The sequence below is a fragment of the Oncorhynchus keta genome, chromosome 22 (assembly GCF_023373465.1).
Source record: "Oncorhynchus keta strain PuntledgeMale-10-30-2019 chromosome 22, Oket_V2, whole genome shotgun sequence".
NCBI classification, from domain to species: Eukaryota; Metazoa; Chordata; class Actinopteri; order Salmoniformes; family Salmonidae; genus Oncorhynchus; species Oncorhynchus keta.
The window spans coordinates 57,478,511-57,495,296 of NC_068442.1; the positions used below are offsets into that span (position 1 = coordinate 57,478,511).

At 46.8% G+C, this 16,786-nt stretch overlaps 1 protein-coding gene across 5 annotated transcripts in view; it reads right to left on the reverse strand.

Annotated features, from left to right (window-relative positions):
• The window catches only part of tbc1d23 (TBC1 domain family, member 23), a 142,098-nt gene that overhangs the window by 49,889 nt on the left and 75,423 nt on the right, over positions 1-16,786 (reverse strand). For all 5 annotated transcript variants that reach the window (XM_052475766.1, XM_052475763.1, XM_052475764.1 and 2 more), the window contains exon 5: positions 12,477-12,600. In XM_052475766.1, the coding sequence (XP_052331726.1) occupies positions 12,477-12,600 (124 nt within the window). The remainder of the gene's footprint in view (positions 1-12,476; positions 12,601-16,786) is intronic.

Here is a 16,786-nt window from a genome sequence, read left to right on the forward strand (position 1 = left end):
ATACCCAGTCTGGGGTTAGATAGACATACCCAGTCTGGGGTTAGATAGACATACCCAGTCTGGGGTTAGATAGACGTACCCAGTCTGGGGTTAGATAGACGTACCCAGTCTGGGGTTAGATAGACGTACCCAGTCTGGGGTTAGATAGACGTACCCAGTCTGGGGTTAGATAGACGTACCCAGTCTGGGGTTAGATAGACGTACCCAGTCTGGGGTTAGATAGACATACCCAGTCTGGGGTTAGATAGACATACCCAGTCTGGGGTTAGATAGACATACCCAGTCTGGGGTTAGATAGACATACCCAGTCTGGGGTTAGATAGACATACCCAGTCTGGGGTTAGATAGACATACCCAGTCTGGGGTTAGATAGACATACCCAGTCTGGGGTTAGATAGACATACCCAGTCTGGGGTTAGATAGACATACCCAGTCTGGGGTTAGATAGACATACCCAGTCTGGGGTTAGATAGACATACCCAGTCTGGGGTTAGATAGACATACCCAGTCTGGGGTTAGATAGACATACCCAGTCTGGGGTTAGATAGACATACCCAGTCTGGGGTTAGATAGACATTACCCAGTCTGGGGTTAGATAGACGTACCCAGTCTGGGGTTAGATAGACGTACCCAGTCTGGGGTTAGATAGTCTGGGGTTAGACCCAGTCTGGGGTTAGATAGACGTACCCAGTCTGGGGTTAGATAGACATACCCAGTCTGGGGTTAGATAGACATACCCAGTCTGGGGTTAGATAGACATACCCAGTCTGGGGTTAGATAGACATACCCAGTCTGGGGTTAGATAGACATACCCAGTCTGGGGTTAGATAGACATACCCAGTCTGGGGTTAGATAGACATACCCAGTCTGGGGTTAGATAGACGTACCCAGTCTGGGGTTAGATAGACGTACCCAGTCTGGGGTTAGATAGACGTACCCAGTCTGGGGTTAGATAGACATACCCAGTGTATAGTGTAGGAGTCTGGGGTTAGATAGACTTACCCAGTCTGGGGTTAGATAGACATACCCAGTCTGGGGTTAGATAGACATACCCAGTCTGGGGTTAGATAGACATACCCAGTGTATAGTGTAGGAGTCTGGGGTTAGATAGACATACCCAGTCTGGGGTTAGATACCCAGTACCCAGTCTGGGGTTAGATACCCAGTCTGGGGTTAGATACCCAGTCTGGGGTTAGATAGACATACCCAGTCTGGGGTTAGATACCCAGTCTGGGGTTAGATACCCAGTCTGGGGTTAGATACCCAGTCTGGGGTTAGATAGACGTACCCAGTCTGGGGTTAGATAGACGTACCCAGTCTGGGGTTAGATAGACATACCCAGTCTGGGGTTAGATAGACATACCCAGTCTGGGGTTAGATAGACATACCCAGTCTGGGGTTAGATAGACATACCCAGTCTGGGGTTAGATAGACGTACCCAGTCTGGGGTTAGATAGACGTACCCAGTCTGGCGTTAGATAGACGTACCCAGTCTGGGGTTAGATAGACGTACCCAGTCTGGGGTTAGATAGACGTACCCAGTCTGGGGTTAGATAGACATACCCAGTCTGTATAGTGTAGGAGTCTGGGGTTAGATAGACATACCCAGTCTGGGGTTAGATACCCAGTCTGGGGTTAGATACCCAGTCTGGGGTTAGATACCCAGTCTGGGGTTAGTCATACCCAGTCTGGGGTTACATACCCAGTCTGGGGTTACATACCCAGTCTGGGGTTACATACCCAGTCTGGGGTTACATACCCAGTCTGGGGTTACATACCCAGTCTGGGGTTACATACCCAGTCTGGGGTTAGTCCAGTCTGGGGTTACATACCCAGTCTGGGGTTACATACCCAGTCTGGGGTTACATACCCAGTCTGGGGTTACATACCCAGTCTGGGGTTACATACCCAGTCTGGGGTTACATACCCAGTCTGGGGTTACATACCCAGTCTGGGGTTAGATAGACATACCCAGTCTGGGGTTAGATAGACATACCCAGTCTGGGGTTAGATAGACATACCCAGTCTGGGGTTAGATAGACGTACCCAGTCTGGGGTTAGATAGACGTACCCAGTCTGGGGTTAGATAGACGTACCCAGTCTGGGGTTAGATAGACATACCCAGTCTGGGGTTAGATAGACATACCCAGTCTGGGGTTAGATAGACATACCCAGTCTGGGGTTAGATAGACATACCCAGTGTATAGACATACCCAGTCTGGGGTTAGATAGACATACCCAGTCTGGGGTTAGATAGACATACCCAGTCTGGGGTTAGATAGACGTGTACCCAGTCTGGGGTTAGATAGACATACCCAGTCTGGGGTTAGATAGACATACCCAGTCTGGGGTTAGATAGACATACCCAGTCTGGGGTTAGATAGACATACCCAGTCTGGGGTTAGATAGACATACCCAGTCTGGGGTTAGATAGACATACCCAGTCTGGGGTTAGATAGACATACCCAGTCTGGGGTTAGATAGACATACCCAGTCTGGGGTTAGATAGACATACCCAGTCTGGGGTTAGATAGACATACCCAGTCTGGGGTTAGATAGACATACCCAGTCTGGGGTTAGATAGACATACCCAGTCTGGGGTTAGATAGACATACCCAGTCTGGGGTTAGATAGACATACCCAGTCTGGGGTTAGATAGACATACCCAGTGTATAGTGTAGGAGTCTGGGGTTAGATAGACATACCCAGTCTGGGGTTAGATAGACATACCCAGTCTGGGGTTAGATAGACATACCCAGTGTATAGTGTAGGGGTCTGGGGTTAGATAGACATACCCAGTCTGGGGTAAGATAGACATACCCAGTCTGGGGTAAGATAGACATACCCAGTCTGGGGTAAGATAGACATACCCAGTCTGGGGTTAGATAGACATACCCAGTCTGTTAGTGACATACCCAGTCTGGGGTTAGATAGACATACCCAGTGTATAGTGGGGTAGGAGTCTGGGGGGTAGATAGACATACCCAGTCTGGGGTTAGATAGACATACCCAGTGTATAGTGTAGGAGTCTGGGGTTAGATAGACTTACCCAGTCTGGGGTTAGATAGACATACCCAGTCTGGGGTAAGATAGACATACCCAGTCTGGGGTTAGATAGACATACCCAGTGTATAGTGTAGGAGTCTGGGGTTAGATAGACATACCCAGTCTGGGGTTAGATAGACATACCCAGTGTATAGTGTAGGAGTCTGGGGTTAGATAGACTTACCCAGTCTGGGGTTAGATAGACATACCCAGTCTGGGGTTAGATAGACATACCCAGTCTGGGGTTAGATAGACTTACCCAGTGTATAGTGTAGGAGTCTGGGGTTAGATAGACTTACCCAGTGTATAGTGTAGGAGTCTGGGGTTAGATAGACTTACCCAGTGTATAGTGTAGGAGTCTGGGGTTAGATAGACATACCCAGTCTGGGGTTAGATAGACATACCCAGTCTGGGGTAAGATAGACATACCCAGTCTGGGGTAAGATAGACATACCCAGTCTGGGGTTAGATAGACGTACCCAGTCTGGGGTTAGATAGACATACCCAGTCTGGGGTTTGATAGACATACCCAGTGTATAGTGTAGGAGTCTGGGGTTAGATAGACTTACCCAGTCTGGGGTTAGATAGACATACCCAGTCTGGGGTTAGATAGACATACCCAGTCTGGGGTTAGATAGACATACCCAGTCTGGGGTTAGATAGACTTACCCAGTCTGGGGTTAGATAGACATACCCAGTCTGGGGTTAGATAGACATACCCAGTCTGGGGTTAGATAGACATACCCAGTGTATAGTGTAGGAGTCTGGGGTTAGATAGACATACCCAGTCTGGGGTTAGATAGACATACCCAGTCTGGGGTTAGATAGACATACCCAGTCTGGGGTTAGATAGACATACCCAGTCTGGGGTTAGATAGACATACCCAGTCTGGGGTTAGATAGACATACCCAGTGTATAGTGTAGGAGTCTGGGGTTAGATAGACTTACCCAGTCTGGGGTTAGATAGACATACCCAGTCTGGGGTTAGATAGACATACCCAGTCTGGGGTTAGATAGACTTACCCAGTCTGGGGTTAGATAGACATACCCAGTCTGGGGTTAGATAGACATACCCAGTCTGGGGTTAGATAGACATACCCAGTGTATAGTGTAGGAGTCTGGGGTTAGATAGACATACCCAGTCTGGGGTTAGATGGACTTACCCAGTCTGGGGTTAGATAGACATACCCAGTCTGGGGTTAGATAGACATACCCAGTCTGGGGTTAGATAGACATACCCAGTCTGGGGTTAGATAGACATACCCAGTCTGGGGTTAGATAGACATACCCAGTGTATAGTGTAGGAGTCTGGGGTTAGATAGACTTACCCAGTCTGGGGTTAGATAGACATACCCAGTCTGGGGTTAGATAGACATACCCAGTCTGGGGTTAGATAGACATACCCAGTCTGGGGTTAGATAGACATACCCAGTCTGGGGTTAGATAGACATACCCAGTCTGGGGTTAGATAGACATACCCAGTCTGGGGTTAGATAGACATACCCAGTCTGGGGTTAGATAGACGTACCCAGTCTGGGGTTAGATAGTGTAGGAGTCTGGGGTTAGATAGACATACCCAGTCTGGGGTTAGATAGACGTACCCAGTCTGGGGTTAGATAGACATACCCAGTCTGGGGTTAGATAGACATACCCAGTCTGGGGTTAGATAGACATACCCAGTCTGGGGTTAGTGACATACCCAGTCTGGGGTTAGATAGACATACCCAGTCTGGGGTTAGATAGACATACCCAGTCTGGGGTTAGATAGACATACCCAGTCTGGGGTTAGATAGACATACCCAGTGTATAGTGTAGGAGTCTGGGGTTAGATAGACATACCCAGTCTGGGGTTAGATAGACATACCCAGTCTGGGGTTAGATAGACATACCCAGTCTGGGGTTAGATACCCAGTCTGGGGTTAGATAGACATACCCAGTCTGGGGTTAGATAGACATACCCAGTCTGGGGTTAGATAGATAGACATACCCAGTGTATACCCAGTCTGGGGTTAGATAGACATACCCAGTCTGGGGTTAGATAGACATACCCAGTCTGGGGTTAGATAGACGTACCCAGTCTGGGGTTAGATAGACATACCCAGTCTGGGGTTAGATAGACATACCCAGTCTGGGGTTAGATAGACATACCCAGTCTGGGGTTAGATAGACATACCCAGTCTGGGGTTAGATAGACATACCCAGTCTGGGGTTAGATAGACATACCCAGTCTGGGGTTAGATAGACATACCCAGTCTGGGGTTAGATAGACATACCCAGTGTATAGTGTAGGAGTCTGGGGTTAGATAGACTTACCCAGTCTGGGGTTAGATAGACATACCCAGTCTGGGGTTAGATAGACATACCCAGTGTATAGTGTAGGAGTCTGGGGTTAGATAGACATACCCAGTCTGGGGTTAGATGTAGGAGTCTGGGGTTAGATACCCAGTCTGGGGTTAGTGTACCCAGTCTGGGGTTAGATAGACATACCCAGTCTGGGGTTAGATAGACATACCCAGTGTATTAGTGTAGGAGTCTGGGGTTAGATAGACCCAGTCTGGGGTTAGATAGACCCAGTCTGGGGTTAGATAGACGTACCCAGTCTGGGGTTAGATAGACATACCCAGTCTGGGGTTAGATAGACATACCCAGTCTGGGGTTAGATAGACATACCCAGTCTGGGGTTAGATAGACATACCCAGTCTGGGGTTAGATAGACATACCCAGTCTGGGGTTAGATAGAGAGTCTGGGGTTAGATAGACGTACCCAGTCTGGGGTTAGATAGACGTACCCAGTCTGGGGTTAGATAGACATACCCAGTCTGGGGTTAGATAGACATACCCAGTGTATAGTGTAGGAGTCTGGGGTTAGATAGACATACCCAGTCTGGGGTTAGATACCCCAGTCTGGGGTTAGATAGACATACCCAGTCTGGGGTTAGATACCCAGTCTGGGGTTACATACCCAGTCTGGGGTTAGATAGACATACCCAGTCTGTTAGTGTACCCAGTCTGGGGTTAGATAGACATACCCAGTCTGGGGTTAGATAGACATACCCAGTCTGGGGTTACATACCCAGTCTGGGGTTAGATAGACATACCCAGTCTGGGGTTAGATAGACATACCCAGTACCCAGTCTGGGGTTAGATAGACATACCCAGTCTGGGGTTAGATAGACATACCCAGTCTGGGGTTATACCCAGTCTGGGGTCTGGGGTCTGGGGTTACATACCCAGTCTGGGGTTAGATACCCAGTCTGGGGTAGACATACAGTCTGGGGTTAGATAGACATACCCAGATAGGGTTACATACCCAGTCTGGGGTTAGATAGACATACCCAGTCTGTTAGATAGACATACCCAGTCTGGGGTTAGATAGACATACCCAGTCTGGGGTTAGATAGACGTACCCAGTCTGGGGTTAGATAGTGTAGGAGTCTGGGGTTAGATAGACATACCCAGTCTGGGGTTAGATAGACATACCCAGTCTGGGGTTAGATAGACATACCCAGTCTGGGGTTAGATAGACATACCCAGTCTGGGGTTAGATAGACATACCCAGTCTGGGGTTAGATAGACATACCCAGTCTGGGGTTAGATAGACATCTGGGGTTAGATAGACATACCCAGTCTGGGGTTAGATAGACATACCCAGTCTGGGGTTAGATAGACATACCCAGTCTGGGGTTAGATGTACCCAGTCTGGGGTTAGATAGACATACCCAGTCTGGGGTTAGATAGACATACCCAGTCTGGGGTTAGATAGACATACCCAGTCTGGGGTTAGATAGACATACCCAGTCTGGGGTTAGATAGACATACCCAGTCTGGGGTTAGATAGACATACCCAGTCTGGGGTTAGATAGACATACCCAGTCTGGGGTTAGATAGACATACCCAGTCTGGGGTTAGATAGACATACCCAGTCTGGGGTTAGATAGACATACCCAGTCTGGGGTTAGATAGACATACCCAGTCTGGGGTTAGATAGACATACCCAGTCTGGGGTTAGATAGACATACCCAGTGTATAGTGTAGGAGTCTGGGGTTAGATAGACTTACCCAGTCTATAGGGGTCTGGGGTTAGATAGACATACCCAGTCTGGGGTTAGATAGACATACCCAGTGTATAGTGTAGGAGTCTGGGGTTAGATAGACATACCCAGTCTGGGGTTAGATAGACATACCCAGTCTGGGGTTAGGAGTCTGATAGACATACCCAGTCTGGGGTTAGATAGACATACCCAGTCTGGGGTTAGATAGACATACCCAGTCTGGGGTTAGATAGACATACCCAGTGTATAGTGTAGGAGTCTGGGGTTAGATAGACATACCCAGTCTGGGGTTAGATAGACATACCCAGTCTGGGGTTAGATAGACATACCCAGTCTGGGGTTAGATAGACATACCCAGTCTGGGGTTAGATAGACATACCCAGTCTGGGGTTAGATAGACATACCCAGTCTGGGGTTAGATAGACATACCCAGTCTGGGGTTAGATAGACATACCCAGTGTATAGTGTAGGAGTCTGGGGTAAGATAGACATACCCAGTGTATAGTGTAGGAGTCTGGGGTTAGATAGACATACCCAGTCTGGGGTTAGATAGACATACCCAGTCTGGGGTATAGTGTAGGTCTGGGGTTAGATAGACATACCCAGTCTGGGGTTAGATAGACATACCCAGTGTCTAGATGACATACCCAGTCTGGGGTTAGATAGACATACCCAGTCTGGGGTTAGATAGACATACCCAGTCTGGGGTTAGATAGACATACCCAGTCTGGGGTTAGATAGACATACCCAGTGTATAGTGTAGGAGTCTGGGGTTAGATAGACATACCCAGTGTATAGTGTAGGAGTCTGGGGTTAGATAGACATACCCAGTGTATAGTGTAGGAGTCTGGGGTTAGATAGACATACCCAGTCTGGGGTTAGATAGACATACCCAGTCTGGGGTTAGATAGACATACCCAGTCTGGGGTTAGATAGACATACCCAGTCTGGGGTTAGATAGACATACCCAGTCTGGGGTTAGATAGACATACCCAGTGTATAGTGTAGGAGTCTGGGGTTAGATAGACATACCCAGTCTGGGGTTAGATAGACATACCCAGTCTGGGGTTAGATAGACATACCCAGTCTGGGGTTAGATAGACATACCCAGTCTGGGGTTAGATAGACATACCCAGTCTGGGGTTAGATAGACATACCCAGTCTGGGGTTAGATAGACATACCCAGTCTGGGGTTAGATAGACATACCCAGTGTATAGTGTAGGAGTCTGGGGTTAGATAGACATACCCAGTCTGGGGTTAGATAGACATACCCAGTCTGGGGTTAGATAGACATACCCAGTCTGGGGTTAGATAGACATACCCAGTCTGGGGTTAGATAGACATACCCAGTGTATAGTGTAGGAGTCTGGGGTTAGATAGACATACCCAGTCTGGGGTTAGATAGACATACCCAGTCTGGGGTTAGATAGACATACCCAGTCTGGGGTTAGATAGACATACCCAGTCTGGGGTTAGATAGACATACCCAGTCTGGGGTTAGATAGTCTGGGGTTAGACATACCCAGTCTGGGGTTAGATAGACATACCCAGTGTATAGTGTAGGAGTCTGGGGTTAGATAGACATACCCAGTCTGGGGTTAGATAGACATACCCAGTCTGGGGTTAGATAGACATACCCAGTCTGGGGTTAGATAGACATACCCAGTCTGGGGTTAGATAGACATACCCAGTCTGGGGTTAGATAGACATACCCAGTCTGGGGTTAGATAGACATACCCAGTGTATAGTGTAGGAGTCTGGGGTAAGATAGACTTACCCAGTGTATAGTGTAGGAGTCTGGGGTTAGATAGACATACCCAGTGTATAGTGTAGGAGTCTGGGGTTAGATAGACATACCCAGTGTATAGTGTAGGAGTCTGGGGTTAGATAGACATACCCAGTCTGGGGTTAGATAGACATACCCAGTCTGGGGTTAGATAGACATACCCAGTCTGTATAGATAGTAGGAGTCTGGGGTTAGATAGACATACCCAGTCTGGGGTTAGATAGACATACCCAGTGTATAGTGTAGGAGTCTGGGGTTAGATAGACATACCCAGTCTGGGGTTAGATAGACATACCCAGTCTGGGGTTAGATAGACATACCCAGTCTGGGGTTAGATAGACATACCCAGTCTGGGGTTAGATAGACATACCCAGTGTATAGTGTAGGAGTCTGGGGTTAGATAGACATACCCAGTGTATAGTGTAGGAGTCTGGGGTTAGATAGACATACCCAGTCTGGGGTTAGATAGACATACCCAGTGTATAGTGTAGGAGTCTGGGGTTAGATAGACATACCCAGTGTATAGTGTAGGAGTCTGGGGTTAGATAGACATACCCAGTCTGGGGTTAGATAGACATACCCAGTGTATAGTGTAGGAGTCTGGGGTTAGATAGACATACCCAGTGTATAGTGTAGGAGTCTGGGGTTAGATAGACATACCCAGTCTGGGGTTAGATAGACATACCCAGTCTGGGGTTAGATAGACATACCCAGTGTATAGTGTAGGAGTCTGGGGTTAGATAGACATACCCAGTGTATAGTGTAGGAGTCTGGGGTTAGATAGACATACCCAGTCTGGGGTTAGATAGACATACCCAGTCTGGGGTTAGATAGACATACCCAGTCTGGGGTTAGATAGACATACCCAGTGTATAGTGTAGGAGTCTGGGGTAAGATAGACATACCCAGTGTATAGTGTAGGAGTCTGGGGTTAGATAGACATACCCAGTCTGGGGTTAGATAGACATACCCAGTGTATAGTGTAGGAGTCTGGGGTTAGATAGACATACCCAGTCTGGGGTTAGATAGACATACCCAGTGTATAGTGTAGGAGTCTGGGGTTAGATAGACATACCCAGTCTGGGGTTAGATAGACATACCCAGTCTGGGGTTAGATAGACATACCCAGTGTATAGTGTAGGAGTCTGGGGTTAGATAGACATACCCAGTGTATAGTGTAGGAGTCTGGGGTTAGATAGACATACCCAGTCTGGGGTTAGATAGACATACCCAGTCTGGGGTTAGATAGACATACCCAGTCTGGGGTTAGATAGACATACCCAGTGTATAGTGTAGGAGTCTGGGGTTAGATAGACATACCCAGTCTGGGGTTAGATAGACATACCCAGTGTATAGTGTAGGAGTCTGGGGTAAGATAGACATACCCAGTCTGGGGTTAGATAGACATACCCAGTGTATAGTGTAGGAGTCTGGGGTAAGATAGACATACCCAGTGTATAGTGTAGGAGTCTGGGGTTAGATAGACATACCCAGTCTGGGGTTAGATAGACATACCCAGTCTGGGGTTAGATAGACATACCCAGTGTATAGTGTAGGAGTCTGGGGTTAGATAGACATACCCAGTCTGGGGTTAGATAGACATACCCAGTGTATAGTGTAGGAGTCTGGGGTAAGATAGACATACCCAGTGTATAGTGTAGGAGTCTGGGGTTAGATAGACATACCCAGTCTGGGGTTAGATAGACATACCCAGTGTATAGTGTAGGAGTCTGGGGTTAGATAGACATACCCAGTCTGGGGTTAGATAGACATACCCAGTCTGGGGTTAGATAGACATACCCAGTCTGGGGTTAGATAGACATACCCAGTGTATAGTGTAGGAGTCTGGGGTTAGATAGACATACCCAGTCTGGGGTTAGATAGACATACCCAGTCTGGGGTTAGATAGACATACCCAGTGTATAGTGTAGGAGTCTGGGGTTAGATAGACATACCCAGTGTATAGTGTAGGAGTCTGGGGTTAGATAGACATACCCAGTCTGGGGTTAGATAGACATACCCAGTCTGGGGTTAGATAGACATACCCAGTCTGGGGTTAGATAGACATACCCAGTCTGGGGTTAGATAGACATACCCAGTCTGGGGTTAGAGTCTGGGGTTAGATAGACATACCCAGTCTGGGGTTAGATAGACATACCCAGTCTGGGGTTAGATAGACATACCCAGTGTATAGTGTACTGGGGTTAGATAGACATACCAGTCTGGGGTTAGATAGACATACCCAGTCTGGGGTTAGATAGACATACCCAGTCTGGGGTTAGATAGACATACCCAGTCTGGGGTTAGATAGACATACCCAGTCTGGGGTTAGATAGACATACCCAGTCTGGGGTTAGATAGACATACCCAGTCTGGGGTTAGATAGACATACCCAGTCTGGGGTTAGATAGACATACCCAGTCTGGGGTTAGATAGACATACCCAGTCTGGGGTTAGATAGACATACCCAGTCTGGGGTTAGATAGACATACCCAGTCTGGGGTTAGATAGACATACCCAGTCTGGGGTTAGATAGACATACCCAGTCTGGGGTTAGATAGACATACCCAGTCTGGGGTTAGATAGACATACCCAGTCTGGGGTTAGATAGACATACCCAGTCTGTTAGATGTAGGAGTCTGGGGTTAGATAGACATACCCAGTCTGGGGTTAGATAGACATACCCAGTCTGGGGTTAGATAGACATACCCAGTCTGGGGTTAGATAGACATACCCAGTCTGGGGTTAGATAGACATACCCAGTCTGGGGTTAGATAGACATACCCAGTGTATAGTGTAGGAGTCTGGGGTTAGATAGACATACCCAGTCTGGGGTTAGATAGACATACCCAGTCTGGGGTTAGATAGACATACCCAGTCTGGGGTTACCCAGAGTGTAGGGTTAGATAGACATACCCAGTCTGGGGTTAGATAGACATACCCAGTCTGGGGTTAGATAGACATACCCAGTCTGGGGTTAGATAGACATACCCAGTCTGGGGTTAGATAGACGTACCCAGTCTGGGGTTAGATAGACATACCCAGTCTGGGGTTAGATAGACATACCCAGTCTGGGGTTAGATAGACATACCCAGTCTGGGGTTAGATAGACATACCCAGTCTGGGGTTAGATAGACATACCCAGTCTGGGGTTAGATAGACATACCCAGTCTGGGGTTAGATAGACATACCCAGTCTGGGGTTAGATAGACATACCCAGTCTGGGGTTAGATAGACATACCCAGTCTGGGGTTAGATAGACATACCCAGTCTGGGGTTAGATAGACATACCCAGTCTGGGGTTAGATAGACATACCCAGTCTGGGGTTAGATAGACATACCCAGTCTGGGGTTAGATAGACATACCCAGTCTGGGGTTAGATAGACATACCCAGTCTGGGGTTAGATAGACATACCCAGTCTGGGGTTAGATAGACATACCCAGTCTGGGGTTAGATAGACATACCCAGTCTGGGGTTAGATAGACATACCCAGTCTGGGGTTAGATAGACATACCCAGTCTGGGGTTAGATAGACTTACCCAGTCTGGGGTTAGATAGACATACCCAGTCTGGGGTTAGATAGACATACCCAGTGTATAGTGTAGGAGTCTGGGGTGATCTTCTTGGTGTCGAGGAAGGAGCAGAGTTCTGGTTCATGATACTGAAGCAGCAGTCTGTACAGGTGGAACGGACGGCCCTTCGCTACACAGTCCCTGGACAGGAAGACGTACCGTTACACCTCGTGTTATTAAACAGTCAGCATGTATAATATAATGTACAGTATGCATTAAGGTGTCTAAGAGAATAAACATGGTATACATTTATGTAGACATTAATACATGCATTTCTATAGCTTCCTGCAAACGTACAATGGTGGGGGAGTTCCAAGATGGAGGTGTTGGCTTAAACACAATGGTGGGGGAGTTCCAAGATGGAGGTGTTGGCTTAAACACAATGGTGGGGGAGAGCCAAGATGGAGGTGTTGGCTTAAACACAATGGTGGGGGAGTTCCAAGATGGAGGTGTTGGCTTAAACACAATGGTGGGGGAGAGCCAAGATGGAGGTGTTGGCTTAAACACAATGGTGGGGGAGTTCCAAGATGGAGGTGTTGGCTTCAACACAATGGTGGGGGAGTTCCAAGATGGAGGTGTTGGCTTCAACACAATGGTGGGGGAGAGCCAAGATGGAGGTGTTGGCTTAAACACAATGGTGGGGGAGTTCCAAGATGGAGGTGTTGGCTTAAACACAATGGTGGGGGAGTTCCAAGATGGAGGTGTTGGCTTAAACACAATGGTGGGGGAGTTCCAAGATGGAGGTGTTGGCTTAAACACAATGGTGGGGGAGTTCCAAGATGGAGGTGTTGGCTTAAACACAATGGTGGGGGAGTTCCAAGATGGAGGTGTTGGCTTAAACACAATGGTGGGGGAGTTCCAAGATGGAGGTGTTGGCTTAAACACAATGGTGGGGGAGTTCCAAGATGGAGGTGTTGGCTTAAACACAATGGTGGGGGAGTTCCAAGATGGAGGTGTTGGCTTAAACACAATGGTGGAGGAGTTCCAAGATGGAGGTGTTGGCTTCAACACAATGGTGGGGGAGTTCCAAGATGGAGGTGTTGGCTTAAACACAATGTTGGGGGAGAGCCAAGATGGAGGTGTTGGCTTCAACACAATGGTGGGGGAGTTCCAAGATGGAGGTGTTGGCTTAAACACAATGGTGGGGGAGAGCCAAGATGGAGGTGTTAGCTTCAACACAATGGTGGTATATATCTATTGTAGAGGTGTGTGTCTGTCCGTGGTATATATCTATTGTAGAGGTCTGTCTGTCCGTGGTATATATCTATTGTAGAGGTGTGTGTCTGTCTGTCCGTGGTATATATCTATTGTAGAGGTGTGTGTCTGTCTGTCCGTGGTATATATCTATTGTAGAGGTGTGTGTCTGTCTGTCCGTGGTATATATCTATTGTAGAGGTGTGTGTCTGTCTGTCCGTGGTATATATCTATTGTAGAGGTGTGTCTGTCTGTCCGTGGTATATATCTATTGTAGAGGTGTGTGTCTGTCCGTGGTATATATCTATTGTAGAGGTGTGTCTGTCTGTCCGTGGTATATATCTATTGTAGAGGTGTGTGTCTGTCCGTGGTATATATCTATTGTAGAGGTGTGTGTCTGTCCGTGGTATATATCTATTGTAGAGGTGTGTGTCTGTCCGTGGTATATATCTATTGTAGAGGTGTGTCTGTCCGTGGTATATATCTATTGTAGAGGTGTGTCTGTCCGTGGTATATATCTATTGTAGAGGTGTGTGTCTGTCCGTGGTATATATCTATTGTAGAGGTGTGTGTCTGTCCGTGGTATATATCTATTGTAGAGGTGTGTCTGTCCGTGGTATATATCTATTGTAGAGGTGTGTCTGTCCGTGGTATATATCTATTGTAGAGGTGTGTGTCTGTCCGTGGTATATATCTATTGTAGAGGTGTGTGTCTGTCCGTGGTATATATCTATTGTAGAGGTGTGTGTCTGTCCGTGGTATATATCTATTGTAGAGGTGTGTGTCTGTCCGTGGTATATATCTATTGTAGAGGTGTGTCTGTCCGTGGTATATATCTATTGTAGAGGTGTGTGTCTGTCCGTGGTATATATCTATTGTAGAGGTGTGTGTCTGTCCGTGGTATATATCTATTGTAGAGGTGTGTGTGTCTGTCCGTGGTATATATCTATTGTAGAGGTGTGTGTGTCTGTCCGTGGTATATATCTATTGTAGAGGTGTGTCTGTCCGTGGTATATATCTATTGTAGAGGTGTGTCTGTCCGTGGTATATATCTATTGTAGAGGTGTGTGTCTGTCCGTGGTATATATCTATTGTAGAGGTGTGTGTCTGTCTGTCCGTGGTATATATCTATTGTAGAGGTGTGTGTGTCCGTGGTATATATCTATTGTAGAGGTGTGTCTGTCCGTGGTATATATCTATTGTAGAGGTGTGTGTGTCCGTGGTATATATCTATTGTAGAGGTGTGTCTGTCCGTGGTATATATCTATTGTAGAGGTGTCTGTCTGTCCGTGGTATATATCTATTGTAGAGGTGTGTGTCTGTCCGTGGTATATATCTATTGTAGAGGTGTGTGTCTGTCCGTGGTATATATCTATTGTAGAGGTGTGTGTCTGTCTGTGGTATATATCTATTGTAGAGGTGTGTGTCTGTCTGTGGTATATATCTATTGTAGAGGTGTGTGTCTGTCTGTGGTATATATCTATTGTAGAGGTGTGTGTCTGTCCGTGGTATATATCTATTGTAGAGGTGTGTGTCTGTCCGTGGTATATATCTATTGTAGAGGTGTGTGTCTGTCTGTCCGTGGTATATATCTATTGTAGAGGTGTGTCTGTCCGTGGTATATATCTATTGTAGAGGTGTGTCTGTCCGTGGTATATATCTATTGTAGAGGTGTGTCTGTCCGTGGTATATATCTATTGTAGAGGTGTGTCTGTCCGTGGTATATATCTATTGTAGAGGTGTGTGTCTGTCCGTGGTATATATCTATTGTAGAGGTGTGTGTCTGTCCGTGGTATATATCTATTGTAGAGGTGTCTGTCTGTCCGTGGTATATATCTATTGTAGAGGTGTGTCTGTCCGTGGTATATATCTATTGTAGAGGTGTGTCTGTCTGTCCGTGGTATATATCTATTGTAGAGGTGTGTGTCTGTCTGTCCGTGGTATATATCTATTGTAGAGGTGTGTGTCTGTCTGTCCGTGGTATATATCTATTGTAGAGGTGTGTGTGTCCGTGGTATATATCTATTGTAGAGGTGTGTGTCTGTCCGTGGTATATATCTATTGTCGAGGTGTGTGTCTGTCTGTGGTATATATCTATTGTAGAGTTGTGTCTGTCCGTGGTATATATCTATTGTCGAGGTGTGTGTCTGTCCGTGGTATATATCTATTGTAGAGGTGTGTGTCTGTCTGTGGTATATATCTATTGTAGAGTTGTGTCTGTCCGTGGTATATATCTATTGTCGAGGTGTGTGTCTGTCCGTGGTATATATCTATTGTAGAGGTGTGTGTCTGTCTGTGGTATATATCTATTGTAGAGTTGTGTCTGTCCGTGGTATATATCTATTGTCGAGGTGTGTGTCTGTCCGTGGTATATATCTATTGTAGAGGTGTGTGTCTGTCCGTGGTATATATCTATTGTAGAGGTGTGTCTGTCCGTGGTATATATCTATTGTAGAGGTGTGTCTGTCCGTGGTATATATCTATTGTAGAGGTGTGTGTCTGTCCGTGGTATATATCTATTGTAGAGGTGTGTCTGTCCGTGGTATATATCTATTGTCGAGGTGTGTGTCTGTCCGTGGTATATATCTATTGTAGAGGTGTGTGTCTGTCTGTGGTATATATCTATTGTAGAGGTGTGTGTCTGTCTGTCCGTGGTATATATCTATTGTCGAGGTGTGTGTCTGTCCGTGGTATATATCTATTGTAGAGGTGTGTGTCTGTCCGTGGTATATATCTATTGTAGAGGTGTGTCTGTCCGTGGTATATATCTATTGTCGAGGTGTGTGTCTGTCCGTGGTATATATCTATTGTAGAGGTGTGTGTCTGTCTGTGGTATATATCTATTGTAGAGGTGTGTGTCTGTCTGTCCGTGGTATATATCTATTGTAGAGGTGTGTGTCTGTCTGTCCGTGGTATATATCTATTGTAGAGGTGTGTGTCTGTCCGTGGTATATATCTATTGTCGAGGTGTGTGTCTGTCCGTGGTATATATCTATTGTAGAGGTGTGTGTCTGTCCGTGGTATATATCTATTGTAGAGGTGTGTGTCTGTCCGTGGTATATATCTATTGTCGAGGTGTGTGTCTGTCCGTGGTATATATCTATTGTAGAGGTGTGTGTCTGTCTGTCCGTGG